General features: G+C 32.1%; 1 protein-coding gene across 1 annotated transcript; it reads right to left on the bottom strand.

The window, feature by feature from the left end:
- Positions 1-6,448: 6,448 nt before the first annotated feature.
- LOC114382688 (cysteine proteinase inhibitor) lies at positions 6,449-9,651 on the bottom strand. The gene is made up of 3 exons (XM_028342262.1): positions 9,401-9,651; positions 7,855-8,062; positions 6,449-6,632 (listed from the first exon to the last, which is right to left on the bottom strand). The coding sequence occupies exons 1-2, from the start codon at positions 9,500-9,502 to the stop codon at positions 7,871-7,873; spliced, it is 294 nt and encodes a 97-aa protein (XP_028198063.1). The 5' UTR covers positions 9,503-9,651; the 3' UTR covers positions 6,449-6,632; positions 7,855-7,870.
- Between the last annotated feature and the right edge of the window lie 7,496 nt (positions 9,652-17,147).

The following is a 17,147-nucleotide window of genomic DNA, read 5'->3' as shown; positions in this document are numbered from 1 at the left end:
AACATTAATATAAAATGATATTACTTAACTTTTTATAATATAATAATAATAATAATAATAATAATAATAATAATAATAATAATAATAATAATTTGTGAATAATTTTATATTTAATAATATTTTTTAACATATTAATACGTCATCTTTTAACATATGAAAGTAAAATATACATCTTAATTATAAAATAAAAAAATTTAAAATTATTTAATATTTATTACTAACTACCACAATAAAAAAATAATATAATTACAATATTTGATTTGTTTGTTTTTTATAATAAAATATGAAAATTGAACTAAACTGCAAAATGTATATGAATTTTTAAAAAATTTTATTTTGTGAGTTTTTGTTTAAGTGATTTTCAATTTTTTTGGATTGATTTAGTGTTTGACAAACGGTTTAATTTGGTTTTATATACTCTAACTTCCTTTTTCTATGTATAAATTAAGAAAATATATTCTTAAAAGAATTCCTAAGATGGGTTGGCTGAGAAATTATCCTATGGGTTGGCTGAGAAATTATTGCCTACTCTCATAACATCACATGTGAATAATTTATCAAATTAATTAACGTGACAACTAAGACGTCTGTTTGCATATTTTAATTTTTGAAAAATCTTCCGCAATTAAAGGTTTTAAATGTTAAAAATATATTGAGAATCATAAAAAATTCATATATCCTCACAATTAAATTTGTAGTCCACTGTTATTTCAAAAAATAAAATTTCTTTTGCTCTATATTTTCTTTGAGCTTGTGCTGCAACATCCAAGCGGTGGCTCTATCGTGCACCCTATTTGCTACCATCTGTACACGATGGGCACGTCTGATAGCAATTCTGCCATGGATGACACCAGACCACACTTCACTATTCCTTTTATCTTGGAATCAGATGCTTCCAGCATAGCTATGGGTGTCATGCTGATTCAAATTAAAATTCCTATCCCATATCTTATTTCAGCAAGGCATTTTGTCGTCAACTCAAGCAAGCATGACATATGTCCGCGAACTTCATGCAATTACTTCTTCATGCAATTACTTCCACAGTTCGAAAATGGATATATTTCCTCCTGGGCCACCCCTTTATTATCCTCACCGATTACCAGAGTACCAGAGTTTGAAAGACCTCATGTCCCAAGTGATCCAAACCCCAAAACAATAGACTTACTTATCTAAGTTGCTCGGGTATGGTTACACCATACAATATAAGTATGGTTCCATTAACGTTGTAGCTGACGCATTATCCCGCATCAATATTCTGATCACCTCTCAATTGTTCTTGTTATTTCTCGACCATCTTCGTCGCTCTCTACATGACAACAACATCTACGCTAACCTTCTGTGACAAGTGCGTCTACACCCTGAATCTCACCCCGGGTTTTTTGTCAATCGCGACCTGTTGTTTTTTAGGGGAAGATTTGGTTACCCTCGGATAACTAATTCACCAACTTGTTGTTGAACGAGTTTCACAAAATCCTTTTGGTAGGTCATATGAGTGTCGCCAAAACATTGCATCAACTACAAACTAATTTCTTTTGGCCGCAAATGCATTATGATGTTCGGTGATATGTAGCACAATGTTCCGTTTGTCAGCAAACAAAATACAGATCTAAGAAGCCATCAGGTGATGCAATCCTACCCCCCAAGGACATTAGAGCTTACATCATCGGATCTACTTCAAACCTTACCCACTCCATCCTCTTTGTGGAAGGATTTATCACTGGATTTCATTACTGGATTACCCCTTCTAATGACTTCACTTCTATTCTAGTGGTCGTAGACAGTTATTCCAAAGGAACCCATTTCGGTGCTTTGCCGCCCTGTTACACTGGACACAAGGTAGTGGTTCTCTTCTTGGATATGGTTTGCAAGTTACACGAATTTCCTCAGAGTTTGGTGTCTGACTGAAACCCCCTCTTCATCTGCAAGTTACACCTAGAGCCCCTTCAGATTTTGGAGTGGGACAATGAAACCATGCCACTAACCAAACTTGTTCTGGTGTAGTGGACGGGAGAGGACACCAGTTGAGAGCTGTGGGACAACATTCGCATCACCTACAACCTTAAGGAAAAGGTTTGTCTTCCAAAAGGGGGAGATGATAGCAATTTTGCCATGGTTGACACCTGACCACGAAGGACCACAAGGAGACCAACTTATCTTAGTGATTATGCATAAGGGGACAAGGCCAAGAACCAGAATATTCTACAGATCTTGCCAACCAATTTTGTTATAAACAATGCACCAATTCTATTATTTTGTATTTAGTGAGCCTATAGTAGCTGGATAAGGACAAATTAGCATTCTTGTATCCACTATAAATATGAATCATGGAATGAAATGAGGCAGATAATTCCTATCCACAATTAGCTTTACTTATTTTTGCTTTACACTTAGTAGTTATAGTAGCTTCCCCTATCCGTGTCCTTCATACTGGCACCTCCATGTAGAGGTGGGTAAATGGACTCAGGTCCATGGACTGACCCATGGGGCCCACGATCCGCACGGGTTACGGACCAATTTTTTTAAACGGTCCATGGTTATGCCATATTTTTGGGCCCGTCCTGCTTAACCCGCGGACTATGCGGGTTTGGCCCGCGGAGTCCGCGGGTTGCCCGCAGCCCGCATTAAGTTTAATTTGTGTGATCCTGACCCAATTATATTATGTTTGATTTTCTCTTTTTCACTTTAAACTTTTTTTTTAAAATAACAAATAAAGAAATATATTAGATAAGATAAAGATATAAAGATAAAAATAAAAGATTTAAATTAAAAGATGATAAAGATAAAAAAGGATAAGATAAGAAAAATAAAAGATAACAAAAATAAAAGATTAAGATAAAAAAGATAAGTGATAACCTGCTAAAAATCTTCTTTTTTGATATTTTCTCGATCTTTTTCTCTTTTAATCTATCATTTTCATATCTGAAAGTCATAAATAATAAAAATATCAATTCTTATCATTTAAGCCAAAAATAATTGTTAAATAAATATTTTTAAAGATATTTCAATATATTTTTATTATAAAAAATAATTCATATCTAGTAGTTGTAGAACATTTTTTTCCTCACGTGTGCTTAACAAATATTGAACTAGGCTTCTTGTTGACAATATATACTAAAAATTGGTTACTAGTATTTGATATGCAGGATAAATAATATGTAATAATTATTGTCTTTTAATCACTTAACTTGATTTTATTCTAATATTTATTATTATTTTGAGTTTTAGGAAAAGAAGATGAATATATGGAGATGGAGAAGACTCAAGCTACTTCAGATATGAAATCATTTGTTGTTGGAGATGTTTAAATTTCATATTTTAGATTTATTGCTTGAATTTTCTTTTGTTAAGACATTATTTATTTTATTGATGTAATTGACTAATTATTGAGATTTTATTTACATTTGTATTGAACTTAATTTGATTGTATTATATTTTTATTAAAGTTAAAATTCTTTTAAAATTAGGCCCGCGGACCTGCCCGTTTAACCCGCGGGGTCCGCGAGACGGGGGCGGACCAATTTATTTGGCCCGTATAAGAAGCGGGACGGATTGGACCAGTCCACTACCAATGCAGGCAGGCGTTACACGGGGTGGACTGACCCACTTACCCACCCCTACCTCCATGCTCTGTCATGAGCCCTTAGCCCCTTAGCGCTGCCACCTCTAATCCCCATGACTTTGTTTACATTGTGGAAAAATATTTTAATTCGTTAAATAACAGCTAAAAGTCACTTTAGTTTTTAATACAATAATAATAACAAAATCTTATATTCTTAGATGATATTGGTTATATAAATCACACACTTTTCTTCAATTTGATAAGATTAATCTCTAATTATAATAATTAATTATTAATTTTTTAATCTTTGATGTTGATAAATTAATTTAGGCCTTAATACGCTTATAATGATTAGAAAGTTAAATTAAATTTGATTTTTAAATTTTACTATAATACACAAACTCCAATATGTTGGCCAAAAGGAATATGCTTTACAAAAAGTTGAAATGACCAAATGTTTTTAGTGATATCACGTGTAAATACTTGTTCCAATGAGCTTCAATGTTTATATATATATATATATATATATATATATATATATATATATATATATATATATATATATATATATATATATATATATATATATATATATACTTGATGCTAATACACTTATAATGACTAAAAAATAAAACTAAATTTGATTTTGAAGTTCCATTATAATACACAAACTCCAATTTGTTGGCTAAAAGTGATATGCTTTACAAAAAGTTAAAAATGATCAAATGCTTTTGGTGCTACCACGTGTAAGTACTAGCTACAACAATGAGTTTCAATGTTTATAATATAGAATATAAAATAGACATAGAAATATAGATTTAGGCTTTGATGTTAATCCATAAACTCTTAAGATTAGATTTAGGCCTTGATGCTAAAAAGTAAAACTAAATTTGATTTTAAAGTTCCACTATAATACATAAACTCCAAGATGTTGGCTAAAAGTGGTATGATTTTCAAAAAGTTGAAAATGGCTAGGATTATTTTGGCACTACCACATGTAAAAACTAACTTCAACAATGAACTCTAATGTTTATAATAGATATAAATTTAGGCCTTGGTGTTAATACACTCACAAGGCTAAAAAGTAAAACTAAATTTGATTTTTAAAAACTCCAAGATGTTGGCTAAAAAGTGGTATGCTTTTCAAAAGAAGTTGAAAATGTCCAAGATTCTTTTGGCGTTGCCACAGGTAAAAACTTGCTTCAACAACGAACTCTAATGTTTATAATATAGAATACAGATATAAATATAAATATAGATTTAGGTCTTGATGTTAATACACTTGATGTTAATATCTTTTATGGCAAGCACAACATTCGCCATCGACTTCCTTGAACCAATTATTCAGGTTGTTTATACACCCCCAAAGAATAATCTCATCTATATGGTTACATCGCATACCCTTGGCAGCAGATTTTTTTCCCTTTCTTGCCATCTCTCCCCGGTCTCTCCTTCGTGTTTTTTCGCCATCTTCCGCTTCATTGTTAGTATTCAACTAGGAGTCTTGTTTTTAACATTTTCATTGATTAGTGCAGTTCAAACAACAATATCCTTCAGGGGACTTTTATCAAACACTTGACTTGCACTTTCCTTGAACCCGAAAATCACAAGGATTGGAATCAAGTAATAGCTGACAAAAAGATCATCATCAAACCCAAGTTTAAAAATTTGAGCATAAAGCATAAAGGCTCATCACCGATGCCCTTGAAAATGTCTTGAGAATCAAAGGGAAGGTGAGTTTGTTTGGTTGCATGCAATTTTGTCACATTTTTGCGGGGATGTGCGTTTGTGGGAGGGGGAGGCTACTATCATTTTGTTGAAGATGTGAGTGTTGCCACTGTGGATGGTGTTGAAGCATACTGCGACTGAGGCCTATGGCTCTCGACCGGACTCCACATGGTGATATCTTTAGGAAAAGAAAGGCCTAACGAAAGCTAGCACTCTTTTCAAGCCTATAGCCTATATATGAATTATTCTCAGCCATCCATATGGGAGTTCCCCGCCAGCCTGTGGGAGTGCCACTATCAATAGGAAACAGACTTCTTTCCTCCTTATTCTATCAAACAAGCAATTAAATACCTTAGGATAGTGGTTAAAGCTATCGTTGCGGATGCAGCTAAACCGTGGATGCACTGGATGGTGACCGAAATCCAGACCTCCATGTTGTGATTGGATACAATTAAAGTCATGCGAATCGGAATGGAAAAGTGAGAGGCAGTGGCGCCGAATTCAAGCATCAACCTTGGGAATGTCATAGCAAACGGGTGGACCTTCGTACACGACGATGAATGGTGGTAAAGTAGTCAAGGTGTTCTTGTTCGACAGTGGTGCACTGCCAAGGAACATCCAGTGGAGGACATGCTCGCAGGATGTTTCCTCTTCCTCAGAAAGTGTGAACCCATGGATGAGGGAGAAACAGAGAAAGAAAGAAACAAAAAATTGGTGTTGACACCATGTAAGTGTGTCGATGAGATTAATCTTACGGTATATAAAAGTGGTCCATAATAAACCACTTGCATAGCTGGTGCACCGTAGTAACAGCTCCACTATAATATACGAACTCCAATATGTTCGCTAAAAATGATGAAATGGACTTCTCTGTTATCCTTTTTCGTGCTGTTCCCGTGTTGTCCCTTCAAAACAACGTCGTTTTAAGAGTTGTATTAATATTCACGGGGACAATACGAAAATGGACAACAGAGAAGCCAGGTCCAAAAGTGATATGCTTGTCAAAAAGTTAAAAATGGTTCAGATTCTTTTGGCACTGCCGCGTGTAAAAACTTGCTTCAACGAACTCTGATGTTTATAGTGGTCAATATTCATTATCTTCTCACTCATGTAAAAAATGATCTTCTCACTAAATATTTTCCACACACACAAAGAGGGAGATAGAGAAATAGATAAATAGGTATAGACAAACACAGAGATCATATATAAGATGCCAAATCACGATTTCAAATATCAATACCGAAGGTAGAAAAGCTACATTTATTTTATACATATAGCATGCTTTGATATATCCTTAGGCTTTCCCCTTCGAGCCAGGCTGTCTCACTCTTCACTCTTCTGCAACCTGAAAATCAAGAAAGACTCCTTTATAAGTTTCAATACTACTTGGGACATGAAGGCATATATGTTAACAGACAAAATTTAGCTGCGGTAACTAAAGTGCTTTTGATGTTTATTCTCTAATCAAAATTGACGTAGTATTGAAGGTTGGCACTGATTTCCAAGATAGAGTTATGTTGATTTGCAATCCATTAGTAGCCTTTTGAAAGTTTTATGGTATTAGGCAGAAAACAAGCAAGAGTGGAAATCACTTAATAATAAGTGAAGTCATGAAATGGCCCTAAAGGGAATACTCTGTCAATAGCCATCCCTTAATTGGGTGTAGGGTTCAACACTTCATCCTGAGTTCAAAACTACGGCAATGGCAGGACCACAACTATTGAAACATATAATGAGTGTTATTTCAGCTGTTATTGTAATGGTAAAAACACAGAAATATACCGATGCATTTTGGACTAACACTCTATTGCTACTAAGAGGAATACGGTATACAGAGACCATGATTCAGAACAAGCAAAGAAATAAAAATGGATTTCAAGAGAATTTGAGCAAATGATAACCTGGAAAATGACTCACTTTAACATGATTTCACTTAAATGCACTAGTTGAGTACTATATTAGTCATATAATACTCCACCTTGCTCCTTAAAGTACATCAAAAGGTCATTCTCCCCAATCCCTATGTCATAAAAACTTAGAGAAGTTTTGTGATAAAATGTTTCACTTCCAAAAGTCAAGCTAAGGTGCAATTTATCTTTGAGAATTGGGGAAGAAAAAAAAACTAGAGTGAATCTGAAATGAATAATATAATTTCATAAAATGTTTAACAAAATTCGTGATCACAATATATCACTGTCGTTACCCTCAAAGCTGATTCATCAGGAAAAATGAAAAATGAATTTCCCGCAAACTTATAGCAATGATAATCAACAACTTATTGACAGGTTATATAGAAACCTATACACCAGATAGTAAAATGAATGAGCATTATCAATCATTAATATCACAAGCACTGTACTGACAAAATGCCCAATGTGTAAATCGAAAACTGATCCAAACTTCAAGTTCTAGTTCTTTAAACTCCGCTACCCCACTTAGTTCCCCATTCATTTTAACCTCGGTTTTTGATCCATCTTAAGAATAGCAAAAACAAGAAAGAAGTTCATAAGTGAAACATTTCATACTTGAAAATCATGCAGGGGCAACTGTGTAATGTTATCAAATACCTAATTAAGCACTAGACTATGCAGGTGCATCTCCAACAAGCTTGAACTCTTGCACCTCCTTGAAGTTCAACCATGCCTTCTCCCAAACTTTGGCTTCATAAACCTTCTTTTGCCCACCATCTTTTGCCTCCAAAGTGATGGTGTACAAGGTACCAGAAACCACTTGCTGTTTTGCACTTACTACCTTTTCAAACTCCAAAAGGGCATTCTGCATAACCATTAACAATTCAATAAAAATAAAATAGAAGTCATATTTAAATTCCCTTACCACAAAATGAAAAGATAATAGAAACCCACTAGTGTTTCTATAACTACAAAGAATAAAAAATTAACTTCATTATTGAAATTGGCGCCACCAACCTATTTATTCCTTGACATAATGAACATGCAAATTTGTCGCAACAATCAATTGATTTTTTTGGCTAACAAAAATTTAGGGGAGGAGGAATGGCCCAGTACACAACAGAAAAAAGCCTCTAGGCTCAAAGAACATTTATACAAAAACTTACATATACCCCACTCCAAATAAACAAATGAGGGTTCAAACCTGCAATCTATTAGATGCAAGATTTTGTCTTACTCTACTCAATGAATCCTTTGATGTTCCAACAATCAATTAATTTAGTGCTTAATGTTATGAACAAGCAATTTGGTTTTTAACTTTGTAATGAACTGATAGCTGCTGAATTCGCAAACTAAGTGCATGTTTATTAGTAGTTGGAAATGTTGTGGCATGCGTTCCAATGCAAATTCAACCAATAATAGCAAAATAAATGCAAAAGCAAGGAATCTGATCCATTTGCAAAATTACTTTTGAGTCAAACGTAATTTTGCAACAGATTTTCAAATATGCTCTAAATTGATCTTTAGTTCAGAGTACTTGTTGAAGACAATATTAAATTTACCATTTGTAACATCAAAAACTAAATCAACCGTAACCTTTGGAGAGTAAGTGCATGATTGATAAGAGATTACAATTTGGAAATATTGGCTTATTTTTCAAAAACTCTCACTTCAGAAAAATGACGTGAATGTTCTATAAATAATTATTAAGTAAATTACACTAACACTCTTGTAGTTTTGTCGAATTTCTTTCAACAATCTTTCTTTTTGTACCCATACACTATCTCCCTGAATTGTTTGAAAAGATTGGCATCTCTAACACATTTTACTATGGTGCAGGAAGGCTGTAAATTTTTTTTTTAAAAAAAGAGTATGTGCGATCTCAATAAACCACAATAGATATCAGTGCAATTTACTCATAATTATTCTAATAATAGACTTACCCAACTATCTACTATCCCATTACTAAAATTCCAAAAGCCAATAATTGTTCATAAGACAAAAGAAAAGAGAGAGAGAATCCAATTCAAGATGTGCATTTCCGAAGAAACGTTAACATGGCCAAAACCGATCATCGGCCTGACCCAATACAAATTAACAACTCAAAACAAATCATAGGAATTTCTCGAGAAGCAAACAATGCAATACAACACATAATTAACATTTTCTTTCATCTTTTTTAAGGGAAAAAAGAAAGAAAAACCTGTTTTTTGTTGTGTTCTTCAACAGCAAAGCGAGCTAAACCATCGATCTCAAGGCTGTTCTGGCTTCCTGCCACATCACGATTGCCACCAAGTGCTGCCATTCTCTCTCTCTCTCTCGCTCTCTCTCTCTTCGATGCAACTGAGGCTATTATCGTGCGCTTCTCCTTTTATGTAGTTACCACCATTAAGAGGGGAGAGTGGATTCTCCGCGTGATTGTTATCTTCCGAGTTCTTTTGATTTGACACGTGTCTCCAATAATATGTTATTTCTATGGTCAACCTAGATTTTGTTGACGAATTTGTAACTTTGTAAGGGAAAGCGTAGTGGACTACTGGATATTCTCCATCTTTATCTTTTTTCTTATATGTTAAGCAATGGAAAATGGAAATCTACTATTATCTTAATAATGGAATAAGATATCGAAATGTCATAAATGTCCTTGTTTATGTTATGATGTGATTCATATAGATTTTTGTTGATCCGCATAAGCTATATTTGATCCATAGTTGACGTAGATGATTTGCAAGTTGCAAGCTGCTTATGGATCAACTTGATTCGTAAGTCACTTACGAATCAACTTGATTTGCAAGAAGCTTGTGTCTTTATTTTTTTTATTTTAGAAGGGGATTTTATTTTATTTTTGAATACCAATAACATAAAATTTGCATGAATTCAAACATTAAATCATTCCAAACATAAAATAAAATTACATTAACTTCAAACATTACATTAACTTAAACAGAGTCGAAAGAAATAAAATTAACATCAAATACGACAATTAAGTCATGTTAATTTTGCGACAAAGACATATTATCTTCCATTTTGATTACATGCTTACTAAAAACAGCTAAAATTTCTATTGGCTCGGATTTTTTTCCAGTAGTTAGAATGCACTAACACCTTCAACACGTCATCATTGGTTTTCAGTTCAATAATTTCGAATTTGATAATTTTATCTGAATACTCATAGTGACTTGGTTGTCGAAAAAATAATCGTCGTACCATTTGTGTTTCATGAATACCATAAGGGGGAATCTCATGAGACGCAACTTGCTTGATCAAATCCTTCAGTTCATCCATGGTACATCCGGAAGGAATGTCAAACTTTTTGGGATTTTTTCCTGTGAACGAGTAACCAACAAACTCATTTTGGTGTGGCATGTTCCACCTCCCATTGTAATATAGTAGGGTATCATGAGTAAGGGTCATAGTGGCTTCAAGTATGTTTAATATACCATTTGGTGTTTTACCAATGATGCATAATAACTCAATCGGACCAACACTTGAAAATTGATGATTACACATTTACATTGTGTTAACATCATCATCATTTTTCAGTTGCATACATTGAAAGCAAAGATGGTTACCTATATCTGTGAATGACTGCCAATAGTAAATTTCATCCAAATATTGTTTGTCGGTTAGCTGAAGGGTATTGTGTATTCTGGTTTTTAATGTTTGAAAATCACAAGCGTTAGGTACTCGAAAAGGTACTGGAGTGGAGATTTGAAAATAAACACCACTGTCATTGTGAACAATAGAATCATTTGGAAAAATAAAACCTAATGTGGAGCTCACAATTGTCCGACTGCTTGTTTCTCCCAAGAATGTCATACTTTGTTCAAAGAGTTGAGTTAGGAATGAATGTTTAATTTTTTACAATGTCCGGCTGTGTGATATATATAGATGAATTTCAGTATCATTGATTCAATTTTTTAAAATAAATACATATGCATGCACATGGTTTCTATCTGTGTTGTCAACCACACCAATGACGTGATATGCTAACATGCTTTATGTTAACACGCTTGCATTTTCCAATGTATTATCAACTCAAACAACGATTTATCATACATGCGTACTTTATTTTAGTTGCACCAATTTTTTTTCTTCGAAAAAGCAACAATTAACTAATAATTTTTATGTTAACATAACAAATAAACAAAAGTACATTTTCAATCATCATTTAAGTCAACACAATCTCTTTTGTACATTGTGAAGTTTCTATAATACTGCATTCTACTAATATATGGAGTTGGCCACTGCTTCGCCTAAGGATGACAATTGCTAGACCATAACAATGCTATTGGTGGTAAAGGACAACGGTCTTTTAAATAAATCTGCCGTACATGCAAAAAAAAAATATTAACTCAATCGTACACAACTAATTTCATAAATATAAAAAAAAAACTTGATATCTACAATGTACCTGAACAAAATGATTGCCATAGACGTGACCGATACAAATTATGCGATGCACCGAAGAATCTCTCAGTGGTTGACTTCTAAGAGAAAAGAACGTCATGCTTTTTTGGTGAGACAAGGATACAAGGATTACATCATACCTTGATGCAATCACATATCCCATGTCGGTTATATCCATCCACTTATCCATAGTGACCTGAATGAAACAAATAAAGACGTCAAAGTTAATTTTAAAGTTAAGTCTTAAAAATCAAAAACATAAATTAAATACGTTGGTTAACCCATCAACATGTAGTGACATCCTTAAATCCTCAAATCTGTTCGTGCCACCAAAGAGCTTGATATAATCTTATGAGAATATGCCAAGTTCTATAAGCAAATGAGTGCGAACCAAAGACCAAGAGTCTTCACCCATACCTAATAAACCGACAACCGACCGATATCCACAATTTCCATCAGCTTCGACATCAACAATATTATCAATGAAGTTGTGGATAAATGGCTGAAATTGATCCAACATAGGCATCATCATTCTTGGATTGGGTTGGTTAGAAGATGATGAACTATGCCTCACTGACGAATTGCTATTTTGCTGAGAATGAAAATCATCTACATACTCCCAGTAAGATGGATCGCGCTTTGTTGACCTTGGATTTGTTTTCATTGGTTTCTTCGGTGCACCTTTTGTGTAACCTTTGCTGGAGGAGGACACCTCGAATTTTGATCAGGGTATGCAATTTCGCAAAGCTTAGTCTTCAAAGTAAACTTACCACAAACATCAAGTTCTTCAAATCTTTTGGATATTGTTTCCATTACTTCCTTGATGCTCATCTCGGGCTGAGATAATCCTTGGTCTGAAAAACCGAGTCTCCACCAGAACATATGGATTGAATCCAATGGGATGCAACCAACAACATATTTGGATAGCTCACAAGCACAAGGAAGATCGTGCGTGGTTCTCATCACACTGTGAATGTATGTATACATGATTTTGATGATGTTAAAAGAAGAATCAAACAAGGCTCATTTTGCTTCAAGATTAATACAAGATTGTTTCAACAAACAAAGCCTTGATTTAAGATTTCTTCAAGATCAAGCCTTGCCTCAAAATGAAAAGATTTCAAGTCATCCAAGGCACATGTAATCGATTACCAATACATGTAATCGATTACCAAGGCACATGAAAGTGTGTAATCGATTACACATCATATGTAATCGATTACCAGAGACTCTAAACGTTGGGAATTCAAATTTAAATGAAGAGTCACAACTGTTCAAGAAAAATAACTGCGTAATCGATTACACTAATTCTGTAATCGATTACCAGAGAGGATTTTCAAGGAATATCGCCAACAGTCACATCTTATCATTTGGATTTTGAATGGCCATCAAAAGCCTATATATATGTGACTTGGGACGAAATTGAAGAGAGAGTTTTGCTTGGCAAAAATGTCTTATCCTCTCAAAAGACAATGAGAGAGATTCCAAAAGAACTTCCTATTCAAATGCTCTCTCAAAAGAAATCCTTGGCCAAACACTTGCAAAATCTACAAGGATTCCTACATGATCTTTATTGTAATATTCTTCTCTTGAAGAGAGAATTCTTCTTCTCTTCTTCTTCATTCTGAAAAGGGATTAAGAGACCGAGGGTCTCTTGTTGTGAAAGAATTCTAAACACAAAGGAAGGGTTGTCCTTGTGTGTTTAGAACTTGTAAAAGGAATTTACAAGATAGTGGAACTCTCAAGCGGGTTCCTTGGGGACTGGATGTAGGCACAAGGGTGTGGCCGAACCAGTATAAAATTGTGTTTGCATTGTCTCTTCCCTTATCTCATTTATGTTATTGCAATCAATTTTGCCTTGCATGTTTATAGAACATTATTAAATTGATTGTTGTTGCTTCTTCTGCATTCTAAGCCTATCCCTCTTAAGATTATTGAGGCCACAAGGTCCAACAGTCATTGGGGGGTAAGATTGCATCAAGATTCACATTCTACAATGAGAAAGTTGTAGATTTGTGTTTCTAGATCTCAATTTTGAATTTATCTCATACTTTAAAAGATAGACATACTCGAAGGGAGTACAACTGTACTTAGTAAAGCACACCATGCAATGACCAAGTTGTATTGCATGGTTTCTAGATTTGTGTTCTATAATGAGCACGATCGTGCAAGGTTTCTAGATTTTTGTTTTGGGTTTGTCTCATTCTTTGAAATATAAACATACTTAAAGGGAGCACAATCGTGCTTAGTTAAGCACATTCATGCTAGGATTCACGAGTAATGCCTTTATGGGTTGCATGATTTACTTGTTAGCTACTCATATGTTTTAATACCATAATTATGAGATATAATTATTATGAAAGTACATACATGTTATACGGTGTATAATATTTTAGTGTCCATAGGGCACTAACTGAGGCCTTTGTATCATCAGTTTATTCTACTACTTTTAGAGTAAGTAGACTAAGGCAATAGAAATGTTAAGCAGTTTGTATGTGTGTTGTTTTATATTTAATCTATTTATTAGGACCATTTTTAGGATGAATTTTGTGACCTATGTGAGGATTAGCCGTTTATATATGATTGTTTTTGTTAATTTGTATGATGCCTTGCATACTTGTTCTTTGTTGTGTATATTATTTTATTATAAAGTTTACAAGATATTGGCTTTGGAAAGGTATGTTCCACATTGGTATGTATGATGTTCATATAATACTTATGAGGGTATTGCAACCAATACTTAGGTTGGTGAAATCACAACATTAAATTTTGTCTTATCCTCCAAATAGTTTCCTTAGAAAGTAATAAGGAGTGAGATAGAAAAAAGCATTAAAACCTTGCAAAGTGATTGCTTCATTTCAACATGTAACTATTATTGCCATAAAAATAGTCAAAAGAATAACATTTGCTTTTAGCCCTATACTTATTGTACCTATTATATAAGAGAGAGAAAATGCTCTAAAATAATAAATGTTTTCTCTTTGACTTTTCAACTACCTAACAAGAACTAAAACAATTGACATGAAAAAAATTTCAAGTTCCTATATCCAATTGTCATAAGGGAGTTAGACAAAGAATTCAATTCATTTAATTGGTGTACATTATGTGTACAATTAATTGGACACAAGTAATTAATGTGATGAAGTTAAGATTGAATCGTCTGGTATTATTCGAGTTCGATCCTTGACGGAAAATATTATTTGTTAAACTTTATTTACCATCTGGTTGAACTTTGGATTAATTATAGTCTCTTTTCCCTAATGAACAAGAGGGTTAATACCAAAAAATGTGATCATTTTGTGAGATCTTGCACCATTAAGAGACAAAAACAAACCAATGAATTGTAAAGTGTAGCTAATTAACACATTAATTAAACATCAAGTTGCAATGTAATCGTGAATGGGGGAGAAGAGTTAGAACTCAATTTAGACAAAATAATTTGTTATATATTAAATACCAAACATTTATTATAATTTAAGGAAAAAAGAAATTAAGATATTAAAGTGTAATATTTTTTATAATTTCAATGAAAAAAATATTTTTTAAAAGAAAGAATAAAAGTAGTCAAAGAATTCCATAAGTCAAAAAAATAATCTTATCTCTAAATTGTTACAATATTAAATATGATATACCATGTATAAAAGACTAACATATATTTATATATTTACAAGGATTATATGTTTGAAGATATGATAAGTAATTATCATATATGAACCAAATGATTTAGGATTTTGAAAAGATAGGATATTTAATAAATTATTGTCATATATTAATCAAATAAACTATTCATTTGTTTTGAAAGCTCTTATGAACGAGTTGTGCAACATTACTTACATGGTATTAGGAACAAAGCTTCAATTCTTAATTTTTGTCCTTTTTTTTTTGATAAATCATATGTATTTGTTATTGCAAACAATTATCCTAATCCATGTAGGGTTATTGTGGACGATAAATCCCCCCCTTTAAATAGTTAACATAATTTTATACTCAGTACTTGAATTTGAGATCACTAGCTAAGATAAAATAATTTTGTGCCAATTAATCAACATGTTTAGTGGTTATCCCATGTAATTTGATAATTACTTACGTATACGTGCGAAACATGATAGGGACTAAATAATTTAGATGACACAATAGTAGATCATTGGTGAGTATGCATTAAAAGATATAATATATAACGGAGAAATAATTTGGGTAACCAACAAAAATTGTAAAATTTAGCATTTTAACTTTTTATTATACAATAATAAGTCTTAAAAATCACTAATGGTATTGTGTTTTCATTAACGACTATCTTTTAGAGGACCAAAATCATCTATATCTATTTATTTATAAAATTTCCACTATGTTTTCATTGACGATGGTTTTTTAGAAATCATCTATGATGGAGCATAGTAGAATGTAGTTTTGTAGTAGTTTGTGATGACTAAATAATTTCTTGTACCATTTTAATATTTATTTGTCACTAAATAATGACTCAAATTCATAGTAACTACTAAAAATGCAATTAGATGTTTTCTTGTCCATTATTTAAAAAAATAATAATTAAAGAATAAAGTGGTCAAATAAAATATAGAAATCCAAAGAATAATTTACGTTATGTAGATTATAAACCGATTAAAAATATTATATTATAAAATTTTTATAGTCATAACTTTATATATTATAACAACAATTGTCATCCTAAAACATAGTAATGTCTTCTAGAATTTGTAAGTGATACAATTTATATATCTGTGACTTATATGTTTATTGTAAGATAAAATAAAATAATTGAATTAAAATATATTAATAGTGTAAAAAATTTTATATTGTCATTTAATCACAATTTTTATATTTGAATATAAGTTCGACGACTTTACAATAATTACTTTAAAAGTCACATAATATAATTTCTAATTAGTTAACCGCATAATATTTTATAATTTGTAAAATTATAGATAATACATGAAAATGATGACTCATTATATAGTTTTTATAAAGGAATAACTCATTATATTCTAAGAAAATACTACGCTGTGTTTGACAAATATAATTTAATTATTTAATTAAAGTATTATAAAATCATATATGGGAATGATTGTTAATTAAAAGTAACTTTAATAATTTGAAGAAGTCAAATACATTTTGTTTGCTTATTTCTCATCATATTCTTCAAAACTGTCTTAATTTTATTTGGAAAGAATCTAAAACTTATAAATTAGTTGCACAAATTGAAATATAGTAATAAAATTAAACTCAAATAAAATTATAGTTTTATGCATGAAAATGAAATTTTATTATTTCGTGAAAAATATAAAATCATATTTGGCATATGCAATCTAATTTTTAATATTAAAATGCCAATAAACCATATATGAGAATAATTGTTCACTGAAAAATAAAAAAAATGCATTTGAAAAATACAATTTTATTATTGAATACAAATAGAACTTATATATGTATTTATCGTATTATTAAATTACAACTAGTTTTTATTTGGTAAAAGTCTAAAACTTACTTAAATTTGATAAAATTTAAATTACTTGCACAAATTGAAA

The sequence above is a fragment of the Glycine soja genome, chromosome 13 (assembly GCF_004193775.1).
Source record: "Glycine soja cultivar W05 chromosome 13, ASM419377v2, whole genome shotgun sequence".
Classification (NCBI taxonomy): Eukaryota; Viridiplantae; Streptophyta; class Magnoliopsida; order Fabales; family Fabaceae; genus Glycine; species Glycine soja.
The sequence above is the reverse complement of the archived record's forward strand: the minus strand, read 5'-3'. Positions and strand labels throughout refer to the sequence as shown.

Excerpts from the sequence above, each read along its gene's own strand:
- LOC114382688 (XM_028342262.1), bottom strand. The coding sequence starts at position 9,502 with ATGGCAGCACTTGGTGGCAATCGTGATGTGGCAGGAAGCCAGAACAGC. Across the intron at positions 8,063-9,400 it reads AAGAACACAACAAAAAACAG|AATGCCCTTTTGGAGTTTGA; the intron begins GTTTTTCTTTCT and ends ATGGTTATGCAG.